Source organism: Vidua macroura, chromosome 20 (assembly GCF_024509145.1).
Source record: "Vidua macroura isolate BioBank_ID:100142 chromosome 20, ASM2450914v1, whole genome shotgun sequence".
NCBI classification, from domain to species: Eukaryota; Metazoa; Chordata; class Aves; order Passeriformes; family Viduidae; genus Vidua; species Vidua macroura.
The window spans coordinates 8,450,086-8,474,187 of record NC_071590.1 but is presented as its reverse complement, the minus strand read 5'-3'; the positions used below and the strand labels follow the sequence as shown (position 1 = coordinate 8,474,187).

General features: G+C 50.7%; 2 protein-coding genes across 2 annotated transcripts in view; both read right to left on the bottom strand.

Annotated features, from left to right (window-relative positions):
* Nucleotides 1–509: 509 nt before the first annotated feature.
* On the bottom strand, nucleotides 510–7,003 carry RFLNB (refilin B). Its single transcript, XM_053995915.1, has 3 exons — nucleotides 6,745–7,003; nucleotides 5,313–5,422; nucleotides 510–3,215 (listed from the first exon to the last, which is right to left on the bottom strand). The coding sequence occupies exons 1-3, from the start codon at nucleotides 6,946–6,948 to the stop codon at nucleotides 2,885–2,887; spliced, it is 645 nt and encodes a 214-aa protein (XP_053851890.1). The 5' UTR covers nucleotides 6,949–7,003; the 3' UTR covers nucleotides 510–2,884.
* Nucleotides 7,004–10,415: 3,412 nt separating this feature from the next.
* Nucleotides 10,416–24,102, bottom strand: part of VPS53 (VPS53 subunit of GARP complex) — a 63,401-nt gene continuing 49,714 nt past the window's right edge. Inside the window, exons 18-22 of the mRNA XM_053995706.1 lie at nucleotides 23,045–23,193; nucleotides 18,192–18,261; nucleotides 15,797–15,934; nucleotides 13,208–13,312; nucleotides 10,416–12,889 (exon numbers count right to left, since the gene is read on the bottom strand). Of these exons, the coding sequence (XP_053851681.1) occupies nucleotides 12,719–12,889; nucleotides 13,208–13,312; nucleotides 15,797–15,934; nucleotides 18,192–18,261; nucleotides 23,045–23,193 (633 nt within the window). The 3' untranslated portion in view covers nucleotides 10,416–12,718. The remainder of the gene's footprint in view (nucleotides 12,890–13,207; nucleotides 13,313–15,796; nucleotides 15,935–18,191; nucleotides 18,262–23,044; nucleotides 23,194–24,102) is intronic.

Sequence of the window (24,102 nt, the reverse complement as noted above, 5' to 3'; positions counted from 1 at the left end):
ACACAATAGCTTATAATCATCTCTTTTGGTTTTATAAAGTTTAATGCATAACACACTCTAGTCTTATGTTTATGCTGTGTTCACTAATGCAGCATTTGAGCATCTACATTTTAAAAATAAATTCCTCCTGGTTAAATACATGTTATATTTGAAAGGGATTAGTTCTTCACTTGAAGGATATGCTGAAATTCTTACCAGAAACTCTCTTTAAAAGTAAAGCCGTACCAGATGAATGACTCAAACACATTAAGGAGAGGATTTTCAGCTGTCTTTAAAGCACTTTTTCAATGTCTTACTAAACTGAGAAATCCACAACATTTGGTGTTGGTTTGGTTTTTAATATAGACAGTTTTATATAGGAAACACCCTCCTAGAATATGTAAACAAAAATAGAAGAGAAAGGAGGGGAGCTGGGATTGGCAGGAAATATTGTGTATTTATTTCTAAGTAACTACCACAATAAACACTGAAAAGCTTTGAATGAGAAATAAAGAGACTTCCCTGCAGGATGGTTTTCAGATCATTTATTACCAATAAAGTAAAAGACAAATTGAAAATCAGAAGGAAGGGGTGGGAAACATCACAGACACCAGAACACTTGCACAGAGCTAATCAGAGCTTTGCAAATGTTGGAACATAAATAATTTAAAAGGTATCTCTACCAATTAAAATATTCTTAAGAGGTACACATTAAGTTTGCTTGCTTTATAAAAATCAGGTGCTTTATCCTAAAACCGGAGCGTGAGGGCTATTTTGTGGGTTATTTTGCTTCTAACCAGGAACAGCTAATGGCTACAACTTAAAACAACCTCCTGTTAGATCTGTTCCAAGTGGATTCCTTGGGAGAGCATTTGTGGGAGCAATCCAGGGTCCGTGTTCTCCCAGAATCCCGTGACCAGCACCAGCTGCTGCAGGAGCGAGGTGCGGGGAGCGAGGGATGGAGCAACCCGGTCCCACAGAGCGGAGTGTGAAACCCCACGGGCTGTGGGGTGAGCTGGGCCTTCTGTTACACCACAAGGACATCCTGGGGCACAGTTGGGGCAGAATTGCATCATCTGTTTGAGACACATCTCCCCAGTCTTGCAGCCTGAGACCAAAGTGTTTAAGGGTGACGCCGCGCTGCTCTTAACTCCGGAGCGCTGCCTGCCCGCCCGTGTCCTCTCCCATCCTGGGATTGTTTTAGGAGCTGCCTTTCTGAGGCAAGTACCAAAGGTGAAGGATGTTCTTTTCTGTGCTAATAAATAAGTAAAAAAACCCCAACAACAACAATAAAAAAACCCCCAAACCATACAAACTCAAGCTTTCCTTCTTGCTGCACTCTTCATCTCCCAACTCCTTTCAGTTCCCTGGGATTCACTTCCACACCATCCATCACACTTGCACAAACACACGTTAAGCACAGCTCAAGAACAGCCTCCCGAGGCTGCCACTGACAAAACTCACCCCTGGGGCTGTGCTTTGCCAAGTCCTCTTTAAAAGCTGCTCCAGGACTGGTGTTGCACAGCCACACCTCGGGGGAGTTTTGGAATACGTGGAAAAGCCGTGTCCAGCTAAGACAGGTCTATCAGGTGTTTCTGAGAGGCTACACCACACAAAAACCAGCCCAACCCATGCTCCCCAAAGCAGATGCTCTCCACACTACGTTCTGTCAACACAGGGAAAAAAAAATAAAAAAATCTGGGAAAAGAAGGAAACCTCTCTGTCTTATTTTCACCAAGGCACACGATAAATGAACGCACATAACATCCAGACAGACTTTCATATATCTGAAGCTATTCCCTTTGGTCCCCAAACTCATCACGCACTCAGGAGAGGCTTTTCAGCAGCCTGCAGACAGGCAGAGGCTGCCCCATCCCAGTGACACCCCTGATCCCCAGGACACAGATTTGTGCCATGACAAGCTCAGCTGGGAAGCAGAGCTGCAGCTGTGGATTTTGTTATGCACTACAAACCTGCCTGTCCCTTGCTACTTTTACCTCCTCCCAGCCCCATCACAACAGTGTCTCACACCCAATCCAGCACCTCCTTTGCCATTTTGGGTCTCTCTGTTCAGCATTTTATCTGAATCTTGCTTTGGTTTACAGCTCCTTTAGTGCACACGGCAAAACAAGGCACTTGTGGTTTTCTACCTCCACATCACCAAGATCCAAAAACACAGGGAGAATTTCTGGCCTGGTATTCTCTGTTGCAAGCCCTGCTGCAGGCACAGAAACGCTTGTGTGTCACCCAGAGCACAGGTTCCTTGTCACCCTAAGAACTGGAATCACACGATCCTGTCTCTGCTGCCTGGAGCTGCAGAAGCAGTTCATCTCCCGCTCTGCTCAGAACCCCTCTTCTTCCCAATTTACACCTTCACACGAAACGTGAATGCCATACGTTAACATTTTTGGATGCGTTAAATGCAGAATTCTGGGGATTTCTCGGTTAGCCTTTTCCAGCAATTTCCAGGGGATGGTTCTTCTGGAGAAAACACGATCTAAACAGAAATGGCTGACAGCTCTACGTGTAACCAAACCACCTGGTGGATTCTCTGCAAGAGAGCGAGCTGCCCTTGCTTGTTGCACATCACCACGAAGCACCAAATGGATCTCCACCTGCCAGGCACTACCCCACCCTCTTCCTTACCTGTCGGCTTTTCCTCTGGGAAATCACTTCCCGTTATTTTCACCTGATTACTGCGGGGAAGGGGAGGGAACCCGCGGCTTTTGGAGGCGAAGAGCCAAGTCCCTCGCTAAGTTACGCTCCCACAGAAAACCGCGCTCGGGCCGTCGTGACGCTTGAAAGCAGGAGTTAAGAGCTGAGAGAGAGGGGCTGTGCCTGCTTTTAGCAAGTGGAGTTAGCACAGTACGTGAGGGACGGATCGGAGCGAGGGGGGCGGCCGCGGTCAGCAGCCGTCCAGGCCGCAATCGGCGCTGAGGCACTCCGAGGTTTCCAGCTCCACGCTGGAGAGGAACCTGCGCGCGGCCTTGCGGCAGTTGTAGTCCAGCGTGGTGGTGTAGACAGTCTTGGCGTGCTTCGGGTAGATGATGGTGGTGCTGGTGAAGCGCCGGGGCCTGTGGCGCGGCTCGAAGCGCACCTCGGCCTTGTAGCTGCGCCACGAGCAGTTGGGCACGCAGACGATGGTCTGGCTGCACGAGGCCACGCTCAGCCCCACGGGCAGGTACACGTCGTCGATGAAGTGCTTCTCCGAGTCGTACCTCACCGAGGAGGTGTACCTGCAACAGAAAAGCCCGTGCTTATCCTGGAATGATCAGGCAGAGTCACTGGGTTGGAAGGGACCTTTAAGATCATCGAGTCCAACCCAGCCCCGCACCTCAGCTAGACCATGGCACTGAGTGCCACTTCCAGGCTTGTTTTAAACACATCCATGGTGATTCCACCACCTCCCTGGGCAGACCACTCCAGTATTTTATCACCCTTTCTGTAAAAAACTTTTTCCTATATCCTATATCCTAACTTTTTCCTATATCCTATCACCTTTTCTGTAAAAAACTTTTTCCTATATTTCCCTTGGCGCAGCTTGAGACTGTATCCTCTCGTTCTGTCAGCTGCTGCTTGGAGAAGGAGACAAACCCCTGACTCCGGCCACCTTTCAGGGAGTTGTAGAGAGTGATAAGGTCGCCTCTGAGTCTCCTTTTCTCCAGGCTGAACACCCCCAGCTCCCTCAGTCACTCCTCACAGGGTTTGTGTTCCCAGCCCCTCTCCAGCCTCGTTGCCTCCTTTGGACATGCTCAAGCATCTCAACGTCCTTCCCAAATGGAGGGGCCCAAACAGTGATTACAGGGAAGAAGTAATTCTAATATAACTACAGAGGTTTAACTACAGCAGTGCAATTGTAGCTGGTAGCTAGGAGAGCATTTCTGTTGGAGACAAGCTCCAGTCACAGAAAAACAATCTTTAAACGTTGTTGAGCTCATCCATAGAAATAACTCTGCGTAGTCTCAGGCTTCTCAGATTCTTTACTTTTACAATTAAAGGACAAGGTTTCATATTTGCACGAATGTGTTCTGGCATCAGCATGACTGATGTCCTGCAAAACATGGGATATCTGAGGTGGATGAAGCAGGGCTGAGGATGGGCTGCTATAGGGGATCTGTGAGCTCTGCTCATGGGTTTGTGGGGAAGAGGAGCTGCTGGGTACTGGGGTGGCTCCTCATCCCACCTCACACAGAACCATCTGCTGGTGTCTTACACATTTACAGGATGAGAAAAGAGCCTTTTGTTAGCAGCCTTGCCAGGATTATCACCACTTAGCCCAGCTGCCAGCACTACCAAAACTTCTTCTCAGCCCTGATCTCTGAACGTACAAACCTCCTGCAAACTCCCAAACCCAGAGGCCTTGATCCACGTTTAGGCTTGGCACACAAACATCCCAAGTGCTCTGAGCTGGGAAGCACACGTTATCTGCTCAGCTCTTCTCTGCCAGGAATCCCACGGGAGTGCTCTGCTATCTCCCCTGGCACGGGGCACTCTCCAAAGACAAACTCCTGAAGATTCAGCTGGCAGGAAAACACTCCAGTTTGCACACCCAAATCCTCCGTGACTGGGTTGCAAAAGGAAGTTTTCATCTCCCTCACACTGTGACAACTCTGTGCTGGCTTTTCCACTAACTAAGGAGTTAACTGCCTCCAATTCCAGCCACAGCACAGGCTCCTTCCCCACACCAGGACATAATTCTCCCTATCCTCCCCTGCATTAGGCTTCCATTTGATTTTATCAGCCTCCCTCTAATTGCACAGTCATCAACCAGGAGCCTTCTTTTCTCATTACTGCAAATCATGGTGTTCAAAGGAATAATTCACAGGCTGTGAAGTGATGCAGTGCATTAAAAATAGAGAATTATGCACTCCTCTGAATGTTACCATTTCTTTTAGTTCACGCAATCAGCCATAGCTGTTAAGATAGAAAGTGCTTATTATAAAACCAGGAGGTTGAAAGAGCAAAATTTCTTTCCCTTAATGAAACAGTCCTAGAAGGATCTTTGAAGCTCTTCCCTCACGATTACCTCGTGGTTAATCAGCTGAAGGGCAACATTTTGGAGCAGTGCAAGGAAGGAAAAGCAGGAGAGTAAAATATAAGAAAGTCTTCCTGGAAAAGTAACCAACAAAACAACCATATGGGTGGGATTAAACGAGGCTGAACACTCCTTTAGCCTGTACAAATGTCCAGGTCCAGGAATGTACAGCTGCAGAGAACAATGGCTCTGCAAATAAATTAACTTGACTCACAGGCACTGATAAGGCCTAACTGCTCCTTTACAGGCTAACTCCTCTAACTCCTTCCAAACGAGATGACTGTAGCACAATATTTACCTTATTTCCTTCGGTGGTAAAGGGTCAAACTCAACGCCTTCGCCAAAGGATAAAGGACACAATCTTGGAGGGCAGCTGGAGAGAATGGGGCTGGGGGAGAACACGGAACTCTGCAAAAGAAATGCAAAATGCTTTATGCTACCATACTGTTGCACCTCTTATGTTACAATGCAGCACATTCTCAGGAAAACAGATTTATTTATCACTTGGTGTGGAGCTGCTGAGGTTCACATTTACGTGCAGGAGGATCTGCTAGACCAAGATGTGCTACAGGTGCATGCTTTAGGCCTGACTCCACACTGGTCTAAAGCACCTCGAGGTGGCCAGGAGCATTTTTTTAAGACAGGGTCCTAACTTCAGGAGCTTAATTCAGAGGAGCCACTCTGGGAAATGAGAGAGGAATGAAAGCCCTCTGTGCAGCACAGCCTGCATGAACCCACGCTCAAGTTATAACCAACATTTCAGGGGTGGCTGAGAGCTCTCTCCTTGCTGAATTCACCCCATACACCCACGGACAGACCACAGAGGAAATTAACACAGGGCACCTCGCCTTGCTCCACAGCTACGCCCTGGCTCCTGTTTGAAGGCATTAAATCCAGCCTAATTCACATGCCAAGTGTTGGGAAGTATTAACTCATTCCGGCTGAGCCGTGGGTGATTCACTGCCTGTCCCTGTGCTCCTCTCCTGACACCCAGCACCATGAGCTGACACCGAATCCCACAGCCCAAGGAAACCAAAGCAGCCCCGAAGGGATGGAACCCAACCCAACCCGTGTGTGTTTTTGAAGCCACCTCTGCACGTGTGTTTACTATCGAGGGGCTGGGGGGCTGTGAGCATCTTTTCCTCCTATAACTTTTTTCCGATTTCACAGCAGCACCCCTGTAGAAAAAGGATTTTTTCCTCTAAACCTGCAGTTTCCAAAGTATTTGTACCAGCAGCTCAACATCCAAAACCTATTTGGTGAAAAACCAAAATAACTGAAACCACAAAGCACGACAAAGTTACTGCTCCGGGTCACTCCGGAATAACGGGAGTTCACTTTCCACAGGGATCTCCAAAGACGCGCTGCGATGCCGTCCCAGCCCCGACCTGGCCCGGGAGGGAGAGGAGCTTCCCTTGCAGCCAGAGCTTTGTGCACAGCCCCGGGTTCCCGGCGGGATCCTTCCCTCCCACCGCAGACCCGTTCCGGGACACGACAGCGGCCGGAGGGCTTGCTTACAACGGAGAGAAACGGCGGGCGGCTGTTCCGACCCATTCCCACCCTCCTTTCCCCACGGGATGCGCGGGGTCCCGGGCGGAGCAGCGCGGCGGGGTCCGAAGGGCAGCGGCTCCGCCGGGGCCCCGCACCTGCCGCGGCGGCAGCGGGACGCGGGGCTGCCGGTCCCGCAGGCTCCGGAGGTGCCGGCAGCGCAGGGAGGGGCCGGTACTCACCGCGGCGGAGGGCGCGGGCGGCTCGGGCTCCGGGAGCCCGTTGGCGGCGGCGCGGTCGGGGCTGCCCGAGGAGAGCAGCCAGGGCGGCGGGGCCGGGCCGGGGCTGGGGGGCAGCCCGGAGTCGGGGCTGTCGAGCCCGGAGTCGCCCCGCTTCCTCATGTCCGGGAGGTCGGGCACCTCCCGCAGGCTGAGCCGCCCCACCATGGCCGAGCCGCCGGTGCCTGCCCCGGCCCGGCCGCTGCCCGCGCTGCGCTCCCTGCGCTGCCTGCGCCCGGGCGGCGGCGGCGGCGGGCGGGGCTGGGGAGGGGCCACGGCAGGGGCGGGGCGTGGCCGGCCGTGTCCCACCCGTGTCCCACCCGTGTCCCCATATCTCACCCGTGTCCCCGTGTCCCACCCGTGTCCCTGTGTCCCACCCGTGTCCCAGCCGTGTCCCTGTATCCCACCCTTATCCCTATTCCCACCCGTGTCCCACCCGTGTCCCATCCGTGTCCCTGTGTTCCACCGGTGTCCCCGTGTCCCACCCGTGTCCCCATATCCCACCCGTGTCCCCGTGTCCCACCGGTGTCCCCATGTCCCACCCGTGTCCCCCCGTCCCACCCGTGTCCCTATATCCCACCCATATCCCTGTATCCCACCCGTGTCCCTGTGTCCCACCCGTGTCCCGACGTCCCACTCGTGTCCCCGCGTCCCACCCGTGTCCCTATATCCCACCCGTGTCCCTGTATCCCACCCGTGTCCCTGTATCCCACCCGTGTTCCTGTGTCCCACCCGTGTCCCTGTGTCCTACCTGTGTCCCCACGTCCCACCCGTGTCTCTATATCCCACCCGTGTCCCTGTGTCCCACCCTTATCCCTGTGTCCCAGCAGTGTCCCCGTGTCCCACCGGTGTCCCTGTATCCCACTTTCATGCCTGTGTCCTACCGGTGCCCCCGTGTCCCACCCTTATCCCTGTGTCCCATCAGTGCCCCCGTGTCCCACCGGTGTCCCTGTGTCCCATCAGTGCCCCCGTGTCCCACCCGTGTCCCTGTGTCCTACCGGTGCCCCCGTGTCCCACCCTTATCCCTGTGTCCCATCAGTGCCCCCGTGTCCCACACGTGTCCCTGTGTCCCCCTGCTGTCCCTGCCCTCCCGCTGCCCCCCGTCCTGCCCCCTCGCTCGGAATTAGCCATTGGAAGGTGGCGGAGTCACCGTCCCTGGGGGTAAGGACAGGCCGGACTCAGCGCTCTGGTGTGGTTGACAAGGTGGGGATGGGTCCCGGGTTGGACTCGATGATCTCGGAGGTCTTTCCCAACCTAAATGATTCTGGGATTCTGTGGGACCATGCCCCATGAGCTGCCCTCCACGCATCCCGGTCCCACCCACAGTGCACCATCCCAATGTGCTGCCAGCACGGATTCTGGGGAGCACTGAAAGAGCTGCCAGATCCTGCAGGGCTGCCCCCACCTCCAGTGGTGCTTTCCCCAATAGCAGGGATCTTGGCAGCCGGGTTAAGCCCCCCAGGTCCCCCCTCCAGGCTGCTCTCTCCCTCCCCACTCCCGAGCATTCGGGCTCAGGCAGCAGCACTGCTGCCCCTAATTGCATTTTTCAGGCAAAGCTGCTGAAGCCGAAACAAGAGAACAGAAGGAAACGGTCTTTCTAGCACTACAGGAGACCGAGGGAACCTTTTTTGGAAAATCCTAATGAAATAATTGCGCCATGTCATCAGATTCGGTGGGGGAATACTCTTGTGGAGGGAAAGCAACTCTGCAGCCGGCCAAAGTCAACACTCCCCTGCACAGAAAGCAGCAGTCTGGGCTGATGGGCCCAGCACAAGTGAACCCAAACCTCTGAAAAAAATTCCTTCCCTGCCCCAAAATTAAAAGCAGAGCAGAACTTTCAGCCGTAGGCGTCTGTGGTTTGCAGCTATGCGGTGCTGGGAACTCCGGAGACTTCCTCAAGGAATTTACATTCCTTTGAAGAAATACTATGAGGCTGTTTGTCTTCGCTGAAAAATGCAGATGGAAAGAAAAAGAACATTAAGAATTTTGACTGAAATCTTTGGGGTCTGAGCAAATGTGCTGGACAGGTGTTTTCTTCCTTTTAATTTAAATTTATCCCCCACCAAAAAAAAAAAAAAGAGATGCTGGTCTCTGCAAGCAATGGGAAAACTGATCACTCCTCACTCCAAAATCTCCCATAAAAGCCCTTTATGAAATCAGATGCCTTGGAAGGCACTGGAGCAGTTTCCAGATGAACACAATCATCATTTCAGAGCTGCTGTGCAGCTCCTGGGTGAAAACCCACACTTGCCAACAACCCACTAAGTGCAATTTAGGAGGGGGGAGCTTGTGGCACATCCCAGCAGTCACCTCTGAGAGCTGTGGGTGCTCCCACAGCCACTCCCATGGGGATCAGGGTCCAAGAGAGAGAGATCTCAGTGCCTGGGACAAGCAGAGCTCCTGGAAATCTTTCTGCTCATTATTTACTAGCAAAAAACCCTCCCATTCTGCCGTGGCTTGACACAAAGGGCAATTTTTTCGTGCTCTTCCAGGTTCTCCTTTCTGTGCTTTGCAGCCCACCCAAGGGTCTCCTGCAGCACCAAGATCCAGACGTGCCAATCTGCCTGCTAGGATGAAAAGGAAGTGTTTAAGCAGAATTTTAACTGCTCAATTACTCAAATACAGTTGAGTCACTGCGTACAGGGGCTCTGCTTTTTCAGTGTACTCTGCCCTCTGGGAAAGTCTGTTTTCAAGTCTCAAACTGTACCAACCCATGCCATCCATCCCTGATGGCATTGGAAATCTTTTCCCCTGCCTGTTTGTCCACATTATTTACTCTTTAGCTGCCCACACACAGGCAGGACACGGCAGATACAAGTCTCTTATCAAGATCCTCCTTCCAATAAAGGACTTTCCACCAGGCTGGGCGTGCTCGGCTTAATCAGCAACCGAACCACAGGCGATGCCACACAACAGCCCCGTCACTGGGAGAGGCAAACCAAAAGGATCCCGTGGCATCTGAAAACGATGGAAAGTTATTTCCAAAGGATGGGAAACGCCAGGCTGTGTCACAGAGGAGCTGTGCTCACCCAGCACTGGGATTGAGGGCAGGGACGAGCGCTGACAGCACGCGGCCGAAGCTGCTGAGGTTTCATCAGCTTTTACAGCCCCGCTGCCACCGCCCTCATGGAGCCAAGCAGAGGCTCGTGGAGGTTTGGACATCGTCACTTGGATGCTCAGAGTCCTGGCTGTAAATCTGGGGGAAGAAAGGAACACCCAGCGCCGGGCGCAGGCTGCTCCTGCCCAAGGGCGGAGGGGGCAGGACCGCCAGGAGAAAAGCAAATGAGTCATTAATTCTCCGAGCGAAAGGAGCTGCTCCAGCGTCATGCAGAGCGTGGAAAAAGGCACTACCCCTTAATTAATTTCAAAGGAAAAATTAGGATCTCTCAGAAATCGCTCCCGCAGTGGCAGACAGCAGAAATGATGTGATTATTTAGGGGCACAAGGTCGGGAGCGTTGAGCCACCCACGCGGTGCAGGGAGCTGCCGTGAATGTGGATGCTGCCAGAGAAGGTGGAAAAGGCAGAGAGGAGCTGCAGGAGCAGATGGACAGCAGGGAGTGCTGGGTCCAGCACATTTTGGGTGAGGTCCATCCTGGCCACTGGGATTTGCAGCCATACAGAAAACACCCAGCAATGAGCATCAGTAACCATTTAATTTACGTGTCACACCCCACGTACAGCCAGAATTACACCCCAGCCTGAAACCATAAAAAGTGGTATTTTGTACAGAAAACACATAATCATCCTTTATTCCCCAAAGCTGTAAACTCCAAAGAGCTAATGCACAAATAGAGACCTGCCAAATCTAATAAACACCCAAGAGCCAGGGGCACAAAACTCTTACACCAGAAGTAGGAAACTATGGATTTGCTCTCTGAAAGTGGAACTCCAAACACTCAGCCCTGTAGCATTCTTCAAAGGCTGAAACTAAAAATTCATTTCTCCTTTTATTTCCTCTTATCTACAGAATGAAATGGGGGAAGCCTTTGGGTAAGACACACGATGATAACTTCAATATTGTCTTCAGCTATTCATAATTTAGTGAGAGACTTAGCCTTAGACAAAGCAAAGAAAAATTCATCTAAAATAAATTATTCATCCCCTCATGGGAATAATGAATCTCTACAAACCCATGTTCTCTCCTCTCCAGCTCTGCAGTGTGCTAACTTGTGAGCCACCCTGCACATGCACCTTGAGATAATCTGTCCTTGGGGAATGACTGCTCAGAATCCCAATGTGCTTTCAACCATTCCTTCTTCTGTCACCTAACAGGGAGTCAGGAGAGGAAGTAAATGAGGCAACAGCAGATTTGTTAAACGAGATGAGAAACTGCTGTCCCTCCCCACAGGTGTTGTTATTGCTGCTCTTCACTCCCCATCCCAGTGAAGCTCTGGATGGAGCTCATGTTTCTGATCTCCCCTCCCTGATGTGCAGCAGTGATTTTTACAATCCCTGTGAGTACAGCCCCTGAATAAATACAGTCCTAAGGCCCAAACTTGCCCTGGTGAGGAGCACAACCCTCCCAGGAAGGCATCTGACCTCACCTGCCTCACTGGTACAGGACCTCCCTTTCCTGCACATGCAAGTGAAGCTTGAGTTAAATAACACAGGCACGACTGGTTGATCTGCTCTACACCCATGTGGGATTCACTCAGGGTCAGGCATGTGCCTTCAAAGTCTCCCAGAAAGGGCACAGAGGAATTTGGGAAGAAATCCAGCAGTGCTAATGCCAAGGTGGGGCCTCAATGGAGACTCCTTGGGGAAGCATCCACTGATCCCAACCCTGCTCCACGCTGGCTCTGTGCCTGGGAGCCAGGAGCTGGGCCATGGCAAGAGGGGTCTGGGTTACCCAAAATATTTCACTGCTGGTCCTCCTCCCCTCTGCACTGCTGCAAGCTGAGGCTCAGAGGAGCAGGAGGAGGAGGAGGGTCTTGAAGCCTGAGGCTGCTGAAAGCCTCCTGTGCCACCAAGTGGCCCTGGCACCTTGATAGAGCCAACATTTCCAGCACCTCTCCTTGCAGGGCAGCAGAGGTGCCAAGATGGCACCACCCTGCTCGGGACACTCCAGCTGGAGTGAGAATGAGGGGCTGGAGCAGTCTGACACTTGCTCCATGAAGGGCTCTTTGTGGAGAGAGGGAGAGATGCTGGCCAGGAAGGATGGGAACTCCCACTGGGGCCAGCGGGTGAGCCCAGCACACGCCAGGGAAGTACCAAGCAGCTGGAGAGGGCTCCACACAGGTCCTGCCTGGCCTTTAGGCTCTAACAGCAACCGAGGCTGCCAGCTGGCTGGCAGGAGCTTTGCCAGGGTGCAGAAGACATTAAATCAGCCCTTTCCTCCTGGTGTGAAAAGGATTTGCCTTGCTGTTTCATGGTGCTTTATGCATGCCTGTCCTGGGAGCAGGGGAGAAGTCTGCCTTGGGGTTCCCTCCTGGGCATCTCACTGATCCAGTGGAGCTGCAGATGCCTGGATCCCAGCTGTTAAAGGGTTGGGGTTTATATGGTGGGGTGGTCTCCCCCACCCCACAATAAATAATGAATCAGAGGAACAGCTCTGCAGCAGGGTGTGAGCAGTAACACAGAACTGAGGCAAAACCCTCAGTGCTGCAGCAGGAGCTTAGCCAGGGTAAAAGCTGCAACACCAAATGTATCACAGCCAGATAGTCTCTGAATCCACCTGAATTCTTTCTGTAGCTGCTGGCTTCCAGTGCCTCTATTTTCTCCATCACGTGGACCTGGCAATGTCCTGGGTTTCACTCCTGCTAAGCTAAGGGCAAACACCTTGGTCAGATTCTTCCTTGGTCTGAAAGCGCCGCAGTGTGCGATGGTCAGGAGATCACAGGGACAGGGAAGGACAGCACACGGGTAAATCACAACCTGACAAGCTCTGCTCCCCCTCCCTGCCACCAGCCCCGAGCCACGGGGCTCCCCTGTGCTCCCTCAGAGTCTCTTCTTGATGAGTTTCTCCAGTTTGCGGATCCGGGAGGATTCCTGCTCGGGCGTGGGAGCGCTCAGCGAGAGGGAGCCGGAGCCGTCCCCGCCGGGGGGAGGAGCGGGGAGGCGCAGGCGGAAAAGGTCCAACATGCTGCTCTGCTCACTCCTCTTCAGGCCCTGAGGGAGCAAAGGACAGCAGTCACCGATCTGGCAGCAGCTGCAGCAGAGCCCACTTCAAACCTCGACCTCCTGCTCGCCCACCACGAAGACCTCTGGATGACCCCGAGCTCAGCCCCAGGAGCAGAGCAGGTATCAAAATGTGAAATGAGCTCCAAACTTTTTCTTCAGCAGCAACTCTACTTTTCAGAGTAAAGATACACTTGTCTTACAGTGCTTCTCCCACCCTGAGCCCCTCAGAATTCACAGTGAAATAAAGTCCCCAGCAATCCCAAAGCAGCACCAGAGGATGAGCAGAAGCCCTGGACGGGCTCTAACCTTCATGTCGAGGATCTTCTGGAATGTGTCAGTGCTGCAGTCAGCGAGAAGCTTGATGTAATTGTCCACAAACACAACTGGGGGCTCATGTGGAGCCATCACCACCTGCCAAGACAAGGAAAAAGAGATCAGACAAATAATAGGAGCTCAAGGCAGTGCTCAGTCAACTCTGGCACGGCAGTGACAGCAGGACTGGCTCCTAAAATAAAATGCTTAAGGAACAAGAAAGAGGCTGGTTATGAGAGAGGTAAAGGTGAGTGAAGAGAAGCAGAGTAAGGAGCAGGGAGGAAGTTGGGTCTCTTTCAGCACAGCAGTGGTGCTCCTGGGCTCTGCATCATGTTTCAAAGAGCAGCAGGACTTTGTCTGTGGCCTGAGGGCTGGCAGGCACCGGGGTATTGTTAAAGCTCAAGATTTTATCATGTTGCAGGGGAAGACAAGCTGGGGAGTCGCTCAGGGGACAGTGCTGGTGGTGACACTCACAAAGTCCCCAGGGAGCAGGCAGCCTGGACACAATCCAGCCCCTCAGTTTGGCTGCGTGTCCCTCTTGCTCCCTCCTGCCTGGAGGCAGGACACACAGTGTGTCACAGGGGAATGTGACAACACTCTGTGGTCACTCCCTCAGTCCCCAGGACAGCGAGGGCCAGAGCTCTCTGCTCTGCAGTTCTCCTGACAGGGCACCAGTAGGTGAGCAGTGCCACTCTGTCCTTGGGGTGCAGCTCCTCTTGGACACTCCTCTGGAGAGACTGGGATGAAGGATGGGAACCCCCCACTGACATCTGCCCAGGAGCAATAGTAAAAAACAGGGAAAAAAATCAAAATAGCCTCAAAGCTGGTAAGATGATCCCTCACTGATGTGCTTTTCTTACATAAGCAGCAAGCCCCAGAGAGAACACATCTTTTGATAATGCTGGACAGCCAAACCATCTTTCTGGGGAAGAGTGTGTGTGTGTAAATGGGCAGAAACAGCACCAGACCAGACCCTCCTCTCTCTCCAAAAACATTTCCATATGTTTGCACTGACCCAGCTCACCCCACACTGTATTCTGTCACCAAGATATTTCTTTCTTTCCCTGCACTTCAGACCACTGAGACATCATAGCCATGTATACACTTATAAATCCTTAATTTACAGCCCTTGTAAAAATCTTCTGCCAAGATGAAAAGCTGGAGCTTCAGACAGCGTGGCCAGAGGAGGGGAAGAGCTCTGCAGGATGTGCATGGCCCAGTGCCCTCCTCCCCACTCCCATCTGTGCTTCGTGGGGCTCAGCTCAATGGATTTGTTTGTGCTGCCCATGGGCCCGAAGTTTGTCCTTCTGAATTACCTGCCCCAGAACAAGCCTGGGAACACACACTGGAGCTCCCAGTGCTGTCAGCCTGTGGCTGTTTGATTTGCAGTTCTGCTGACACAGAGCCCTCACGGGGCCAGCACAGACTGTGTGACAGCAGTGCCACTGCTGCTGCACAGCCTGGGGACCTGCAGCACTCCACGTGCTGCTTTGCTCTCCAATGTGGTGCTAAGGGTAGACAAATTAACTCCATTACTCTTCTGATTCACACACAAGCTCCAAGGAAAGACCTGTTCTGTACACAACAGGCACCAGTCTTCCCTGCTCCCGTTAGCACAAACCAGGACATTTTTATTCAGGTCATTTCTAAGAAAAAATTAGATTACAATTCACTAACATCTCAGTCACCTCGCTCCAAAAGCATGGAGCTGGAGAGCTGATGTCTGAATGCAGAGCACAAACTCAGCTGTGACATTCCCCTGGGCATGGGAGCAGAGCCACGCTGAGCAGCAGGTGAGGAGGGACAGCTCAGGCTCCTCAACCCCCTGGCCTTGGCTGTGCTTTACAGGAGGCTCTGGCTGGCAGCTGCCTGTCCTGCCTGACCCCAGGTCCCACTAATTCCCTCACAGGAATGCCTTCCCAGCATTGCTGGCGAGCAGGGGACAATCCCATCACCCAGGAGGGCACAACTGTACAGCTCCCATGGCTCCTCCTGGGATCAAACCTGACTTCTCACTGCAGCACCAACTGGGAAGGCCAGATTGCTTTGCTTGTTGCTTTTTAAGAGGACAACACACTGCTTTTGGGTCATTTTCCAGGCACCAGGTCTGGAAAATGAAAAAGGGCTCTGGTGAATACAGTAACCCAGACATGTTTGCACTGGCTGTTACACTAGACAGTAAACAGGTGACTCAAGCACGGCTTGGCTCCCCTGCGTGAAGGAGTCTGCACAAAGGCCTGGAGTAACCTGAACCCTGGGGTTTGCCCCTCAACAGACACACATGGATGCAAACTCTGACTTCCACAAGCTCCTGAGGGAACCTGGTGCCCTCAGAACTTGAGCCTTTGCTTGCCTTGAAAAGTGAGGGTGAAAACTCAAAAGTGGTACTAGAAGGGAGCGGGGGCAAACCCAAGGGGAGTGAGCCAGGTCTGTAGAGCAGCTGGCAGAGCCCCCAGCCAGGCTCACAAACGTTCATGTGCAATTGCAGATTGCTGCATTCAAAGGAAGGGCCCCCTGGAATTCGCTCGCTCCGATTCCCAGGCCAGCAGTCTGGCTGGCAGGTTATCAAAAGTCTTGAGTTACCTTCAGGATCATTTCAGCCCGAGTCATGCCTTTCACCACTATCTTTGTGTAGCTGGCAGGAGCCTTCCTCACCACTTGGGACCCAATGGAGGGCAGATCCAGGAGAACCATCTTCAGAGAGTGAGTGTCCAGCAGCAGCTGCAAGAGTTAACCACACTCTGTTACTCAGGCTCCTTCCATACCAAAATCCATCAGCTGCTGTAACCCAGCATCCTTAAAAGTTTAACACTTGCCACGCTGGAAGAAGTCCTGGTAATTGGACTGCAGCAACAGGAGGGACTGAGCTGTGTAATGACACTTGCAGGAGACATGATCACCCATGGCTACACATCAGCATCGTGGCTGATTTTATCAGAGCACTGCTCTGCTGACTGGAAATGACTTATGGCAGCCCAACATCTGGCACATCAGGCACACATTTCCAGTCCTTCCCCCCAGCAGTATGAAGTGAAACAATCTTGATTACCTGGAGCTGCACCATGATTTAGATACCGAGGTCAAATGAACTAACACCACGCTTCCTCCTGCACCCAGCCACACACAGAGTCAGGTTTTCTGCATTTACTCAACCCCTTGATTGGGGTTTCTTTCCTTAAAAACTGTCACATAATACAGCTAAACTGAGAACTGCTCACAGCCTGGATGTTGTTGGTTACTACCCCAGCAAATAAATAAGCAGCAGCCATGAAATGGAGCCCAGACAGACAGCACTGTCTCGTGACAAAATGCTGTGGGTTAGGGCTCCTTAGAGCAAAATTATCCCAAATACCACACTCCTCTGATTGCACAAAGTATGTCTGAAGAGACAAGACCACTGAAGAACAGAAATCTGAAATCAAACTAGAGGAAGAGCAGCCCCATTTATTTAGCCAGCAGTGAGTGTGAAAGCTCGCTGGGCTGTCAGCACACCCAGAGCATTTCCTCAAAAAGGGAACTTGTTCTGGAGAGACACAAAACATTCTGGGCACTGCAGAACCCCCAGCAGTGACCACAACAATGTGAACATTGGCCTCAGCACGTGTGGGAATTCAAAGGAACACAAAGGACTGGCTGTGGAGGAGGAGGAGAGGCAGGTCAGGCTGGCTGGAGTCTGCACCCCGTTATCCTTGCTGGTGCTGCCTTCGTGGCTTGCATGAGAAGAACTGATGCCATCAGTCTCCTCCTGGGAAGCCAGGAAACCACAGGAAAGCACAGATGAGCAGCTCTGTGCACCCCAGGCTGCTGGAGCCCACAGCTCAGGCTGTCATAGCTGGATTCCTGTGTGTCTACCAGGGATCCCGGAGAGGGGGAAGATTCCACGCTTGGGGAATTCCCATCTTTCCCACATAAACTCTCTCATGGCTAACAGGAGTTCTGCACACTCTGCAGCCTGTCCCACAGGCACAGCTCTTGCAGACTCTCACCCCATTTTCCATTCCAGGTCCCTGGCATTGCTAACTCACTGCCAAAGCTTGCTGGGATGCAGAGCTGTTAAGTCAGAGAGGAAAACACAGAAAGCAAAACCCCACAGAGGTCTTGTTCCCTGCACTGAACACTGAACACCCCCATAAATATCACCCCAGTATTCATATTCCAGCCATAATTATCAGCAAACAGCAGGAAAAGCTGTGTGTAGAGCCAGAAAGGCCAGGAAAATGTATTCCCCAGCAACATTTGCACCAGGGAGGAGAAAGTGGCGTGGAAAGATGCTGGTGGGTGACATGGGGGGTTCAAAAGATTTTAAGGGAATTGGGGTTCTACTTGCTGCAGAGAGAGAGATCAGCTACTGAGACCTCTGCACCCCTAACCCCAGGGAGGTATGTCCCACTTCTAATGAGATGTATTCACTGGGAATCAGGCTAATAAAAACCTTTCCAGTCTGCTTTAAAGAAGCAAATTGGGCCTGTTATTCCCATACAGGAATATTGAAAGCTTTTAACATTAGACACAAGCCCACTGCTGGTTAATCACTTGAGAAGCTTATTTTAAAAAGACTCCCTTTAATCACTCTCAGGTTATTGCTCATCACACAAAACAAACAGGCACTGAGCTTCACTCATTTGCTTTCCATTAAGGATGAGGAAGGGTTTTGATGTAAAGCTCCTGGTTCGTTTTGCAGACACTGCTCAGAACCATCTTTGATGCCTAAAACCCAAGCAGCTTTGAAGGCACCCATTTGAAGTTCACAGCAGTCCCATTAGGGATGATTCTGCTTTTTTTTTTTCCTTTTTTTTTTTTTTATGAGCCCACAGGGCTAATAAGCTCTATGTGCAGGGGAGAGATGAAATCCTGCCTCTTCCAAATCCCATCCTCACAGAGCAGCAGGGTCCAGCCCACAGGCAGGGTGGGAGATGCCTCCATTTCTTACACTCAAAAGCCATCAAATATGACAGCCAATGCACCTATTTCTTCTTACCTGTTCTGCACCCACCATGCTGATAGGTTTGCACTTGAAGAGATGGTTAATGAACTTGGGAATGAAGGAGCTGCAGGAGATGATACAAAATGATACAATTACATAAGAATATTTGCAGTCAGACAGTCTTCTGTGGTGACAAAGCATGCAGAACCAAACCAGGATGGCTTCCACAAAGACACTCCCAGTGCCAGCTTCCCAAACCAATTCCAGACATGTTAAATATACTAAATAAAAAAATCCCAACCCCTAGGCACAGTTCTTTTCCTTTAATCCCTCCTGATCTCAAAGTTTATTGAGAAGCTGCACACACACACTCTAGAGGTAAATAAATTGTTATAAACTAAATATGAAGTATTTCAGTAAAAGGTCAGCAAACAAACTATTTTATTTGTCATGAAAACACCAATAACCAGGATTAGTCTCACTGCCCATGACTGGATGTATCTTGACTGTATCCAGAACCTACATTTTCCTGCACACAAGTAATTCCATAACATGCATATTACACACTGAACTTGAGGTCCAGCCAAGGCTGGAGGTCTGCTGGGCCCTGGACACTCACACAGAGGCTCCCTTCCAGAAAGCTCCCGGCCAACACAATCAAGACAAGAAGAGGTTTTGTGAAAAGGAAAACACCATTACCATACTTTACTTTACTGTTATAGACTTCAGACTCAGAAAAAATGACTGCCCAACCAGAGAGAGCGTGGTGAGGATGGAAGGCCAATATTCACCACCTCAGAGCATCAGCTTTGGTTTTAGCTTTTTGCCTCTTGATTTGAGGCTTTGAAGCAGTTTCATTGCAAAAGCACTGGTTGGGCACCTGCAGGACAAGCTCCTGCCCCTGCTCCACCAAGGAGCAGCACCAGGAAAGCTCAGGAGCAACAAACTCTGTCAGGACCACACCACTTGAACAAGTCTTCCTCTTGCTGCCTTGTTTTTAATGTACTCTGCTTCTTTCACGTGTCCTCCTTTGGCTGAGTGCCTGCAGGGCTCACATTTCCAGGACTTGTCCATGACCTGGTGGCAGCTCTTGGGTTTTAGTGGCTCTGTCCTAAGAGAGTGTCTGCTTGCTGGGCTCTGGGCTGAGGCTGCTCATGATGATGATCTAAATTCAGCGTGGTTTCCTCCTTGCATCTGTTAAGCTTTTTGCTTCCTCCCCACAAAGCAAGGAGCATGGACAGCATCTTATTTGTCCTGCCACTTGTTTTCCAAGCCAGGACATTCATTTCTCATCCTTTCTCATGGAAAAGTGACAAAAGTGCAGCTCAGGCACAGAGCGTGCCAAGCTGCTGAGCAAACCCAAAGGAATGGCTCAAGGAGAGCCCTCACAAGCAAAGGTTCCTTCCCTTCCCTCAGACACAGTCACTACCTCTCTCAGTGAATCATTTTATCCTGGAGAGGTGTCAAGGAGAACAATTTCAAGCTACTGTTGAGAACCAGCTACTGGGCTGCCTCAAGCAACTTTGATTTGGCCACCAGAGAAACAACCTTGGCAACAAAACAGAAAGAGGAGGAGGAAAAGAAGCCCTGTCTCCTCTTGCACAAAAGCATTACAGTGGAGATTTAACCTATCTGTTTTAAAAGTCCATTTTTCAGGTCTATAACTAATTCCCAGAGAGCAATTAGAGAGTGATGAGCACAGCTGGAGCTTAGGTGATCCTAGAAAATGATAAATTGGCAGCAGCTCTGGTTGCAGCAGCTCACTGCTGGCAGAACAGTACAAGAAATTAATTGTGCCTTTGATAGAGCAGGGAGATCCAACTGTCCCTCCCTCTGCAAGGTCAGGCATGGAGCTAAAGCTCATGTTGTGCATGAGAAACAGGGTGAGCCTTTCCTTCTGCAGGGTGGCAGACTGGCAGCCCAAGGACCCCCTCCTCTGTTGGTTTTAATCTTCTTTTCTGTATAACCACACAATCTCCCATAGACAGCATTCTGTCTTGCATGAAACACTTCCCAGGCCCCTTTGGATGGCCACCCACCATCAGTGCAGAGGGGTAAAGTGACCTTCCATCCCCACATGCCTCTTATTTCACGCTGCCTTATTGGAAACAGCTTCCCAACTCCAGCAGGACAGACAAGACAAACTCTAAGAGCCAAGGGCTGCTCTGGAATTTTTTTTCCCTCTTGTTTTTTTTTTTTTTTGGACCAGCAGAGACCATTGAGAGCAGTTGCACTTAACAGAAAAATGCACTGGAGCCTCTTGCCTAGGCTGGACTGGGTGCCTGGTGCTCTCAGAGTGCAGCAGGCAATCCTGATGTGAACAATACGTGCATGTTCAGGGCTAATGCTCTGCACGAGGCTCTGTGCTCTCAGCGCCTTTACTCCCTGCACAATCACAGCTAGATTGGATGCCAGAATTCATTTACAGCTTCAGCTCTAAAACTGAACCCAGCAAACCCTCCCTAGAAGCAGATAAGTCCCCAGTGTAATAATAAAGCAGTGCAAGACAGATGAGGAACCTTAAAGCACAGAAACCAGAGCATCTGAGAGCCTCCCATCCAACGGGAGTGACTCTGCCAAAGCCTGTGTTTTCCTAATCCCCTGCACTGATGATGCATCAAACACAATGCCTTGCTGAGTGAGGCATAGACAGACTTGCAACCACAGTCTGTCTGTCTGTCTGAGAGCCTGAGTACTGCAGGACATCCCTCAAAGGTTCTGGTGTCGCCGAGTCACTGCAGCCGAGGAGGGTTTTGCTCTACAGGCAGGTTTTGCTCAAGGCCGCCCTCTGAGCTGGTGACCAGCCCTTGCCCAGGCTGAGCTCAGCTCTGAAACCTCCAGAAGCCTCTACATCCCAACCTTCTTCCACCAAACTCCTCTCACTTTTAATCTGGAGCACCTGGAAGGACACAGCACCCACCACGCTTGGCTGCTGCTAATGGAGGAGCCGCTTCCCCGGCGAGGGGGAGAACTGTTTGTTTTTCCTGTCTCTCAGTTCTAATCTCTTCCTCATTGAGGTCAGGTCACAGACTTCCCAAACACATCCCAGCATAGCAGCTTGGCTGCTGTGGGGTTTGATTTCAAAGGATAAGGTGCAGGGAGAGCTGAGCCCCCCACTCTGCCTGCCAGTGCCCGCCGGCTGCTCGCTGTCCCCGGGGAGCGCCGCTCGCACATCGGTCAAAACAAAGCAAAAATGACAAATTAGGTTAGAGGATTGATGCAATTTCTGATGGCCATTTTTCTTCTCTCCAGACTTGGCTCAGATCCCGCTGTTTTAAATTTAGTGACTTTAGCTGCCTTCTCCCCTGTGGTCCTGTAACTCAACACTCACGCTTTATACAATCCATTAGAGCTGGGAGGTGGCAGCTCACAAAGACACGGGCATTAACATGTGGAGAAGCACGAGGCCTGTTAAAAGGATTTTCAGCATTGTGGGGCACACAAAAGGCCAGGTATTTATATTGGCCCAGCCAGCATATTCCATAAGAATGCAGAGTTTCAAAAATACAAATATTTGCAGGCATTAAAAGGCATTTTAAGGAGATTGGTGCTCCCTTACCACTGGGCTGGTTCTCCTTAGCACCAAGGTGCACAGGTCCAGCAAAATCAATCTTCAGGAACCCATTTTACCCTTCTACATCTGATCCATGGCACAATGAGCTCAGGACCGTGTCTTAATTTTAATGTGCTGCAGATCAGAGCTGCAGTTGTCTTTAATAAAATGTTTTGGAGAGGAGCAGGGGCTTCTGTGCTCATGGGTGAGGACACACAGCTTAGATGGGAACTTCACTTAAATCTGAGAGCTGTTTCATCTGGAGTTTACTTGGTATGTGCCTAGCAATAAAGTTAAAAGGGAGCCTAAGCTGAGGTATTAAGAGTGTGCTGTGAACAGCTGAATAAATGGGGGGTTTTATTTATCACATAAAATTCAAGTGTAACCACACAGAAGGTTTTTGTACAATAAATTCTCGCCGAGACAGCGTTTCAAACAGTGATTATGGGCAACATCACAACATGATTTATCAGGAACTGCTCCTTAAGGCAAAGTCAAGAGTACCCCAAGACAGAGAGGGGGATGAAACTCTCAGGAGAGCCTCCCTGCTGTGAAAGCTCCCAGTTCCCAGGATAGCTGCTGCATCCCACCCTGCTGAGGCAGGAGCTGCAGCTCAAATCTCCAACCCACACGGTCCCTGCCAGGCCACGGAGCTTATTTCAGGGTGATTACCTTATCAGAGATGAATGAAACATTAAGGTATTTTAGAGTGACACATGACACGCACGCCACTGCCCTCAAGTCCACCAGCACGGTCACATGTGCCACCAAAAGCAGCAGCTACAACTGGCACAGCTCTCCCGAGGGTTTTTCCTGGGGCATTGCCATGTGGAGCTCAGCTGGCCACAGGCAAGCAGGGAAGAGCTCAAAGAATCTTCCCAAAGAGCTGAATTTTTGTTTCAGACACGGAGGTGAAAGTTTGGATGTCCACCCTGAATCCAGCAGCAAGGGGCATTTTCTGTCTCATCTGCCACTTCTTTCATGCTGCTCAACTTTAAGTGACTTGCCAGGAAGATACTTCAATATTCCCCAACATTTAAATGTGAATTTCCCCTCCTGACTGAGCTATTTTTGCACAGAAAAGCAGCTTTCAGATTGTGAAAATATACTTCTCACACATGCCCTCCTTACAGGGCTTATTGTAAATGTTATTTTGAGGCAAATTTCTCAGAACCTGGAAGCCCCACAGAAGAAAAGTAGGTTTTCCCACAGCAAGAGTCATATGTGAAGTCAGATATTCAAAGTCTTTTAAAGATGCCCAACCCAAACTTTCTGCACTTGGCAAACAACACACAGCGTTCATCACACTGTTTTATGGGATGACCTGAATAAACTGCCTATGTTGGTAACTTACTTGGCAAATTTTATGCAGAACTGAGTGAAATACTTCCTCGTGGAGGCCAGGTTGTCACGGATGATGGGGACATTCTGTTTAATGTGGAGGATCACTGAGGTGACATAAGGACTCTGGTCACCGACGTGCTCCACGTTCTGCCACTGCATCTGCACAAAGGGGAAAAAACAACCCAAAATGACTGTTTAATTCATCAACATTCAAGCAATGGGTAAGGGAAACCGTACAAACTTCCTGCCAGGGGATCTCTAAGGAATCATTTAGAGATTCCTCTGCAATTCACCATCAAGGTCAAGTTCTTCATCATTAAAGTGACTGGGCAAAACCCTTCCACAAGAAGACCCAAAGAAAAGCCAGAGCAGCCCTTTTTGCACCAGAGCAGAGACTGTGACCAGTAACCCACACAAATGGGGACCACTAGGATTAAAAAAGCCTTTGGAGCACACCAGGCTTCTTTAATATTTAACAGTTTCCAATTTGCTGGGATGAAGTGCCCATATAAATCCTGATTACAGGCATTTGAGAAAATATCTGCAAGCTTGCAAAGTCTGGATTCCTGTATGGCAGCCAAGACTTTAATACTGGTGAGACTGATGACAGATAGATGGAAGAGGTAAAAAGTCTTAAAGTCCAAAGCACTCTGCACCAGTGTAGCTCACTGAAAACACTGCTGGTGTGCAAGCCAGGATGCCCAAGTCCAGCTCTTCCAAATGCATGTAAAAAGTACAAAACAAGAAGAGTTACTCAACCTCTCAGTTTGTTTTCGTTTATTCTCAGCAGAACTGCAAGAGAACAGCCCCTGTGAGCCAGATGTGTGGCTCTCTTGATTTTCTCTGAGCCTGGTTTGCAGTACACGGGGTACTCCCAGTTTAAGACAAGTGGAAAAACCAAGAAAGATGTGATTGGGTCTGGCCTGGCCTCGTGTATGTACCAGGGTCTCACTGAGGAACACAAGCATCCAGAAAAGCACACTCAGTTCTGCTGCTGCTCAGAACTCTGCAGTGTTCTCCCAGTAACTCTTTGGAGATCTGTTCCTCATGCTGGAGATGAGACAGGAG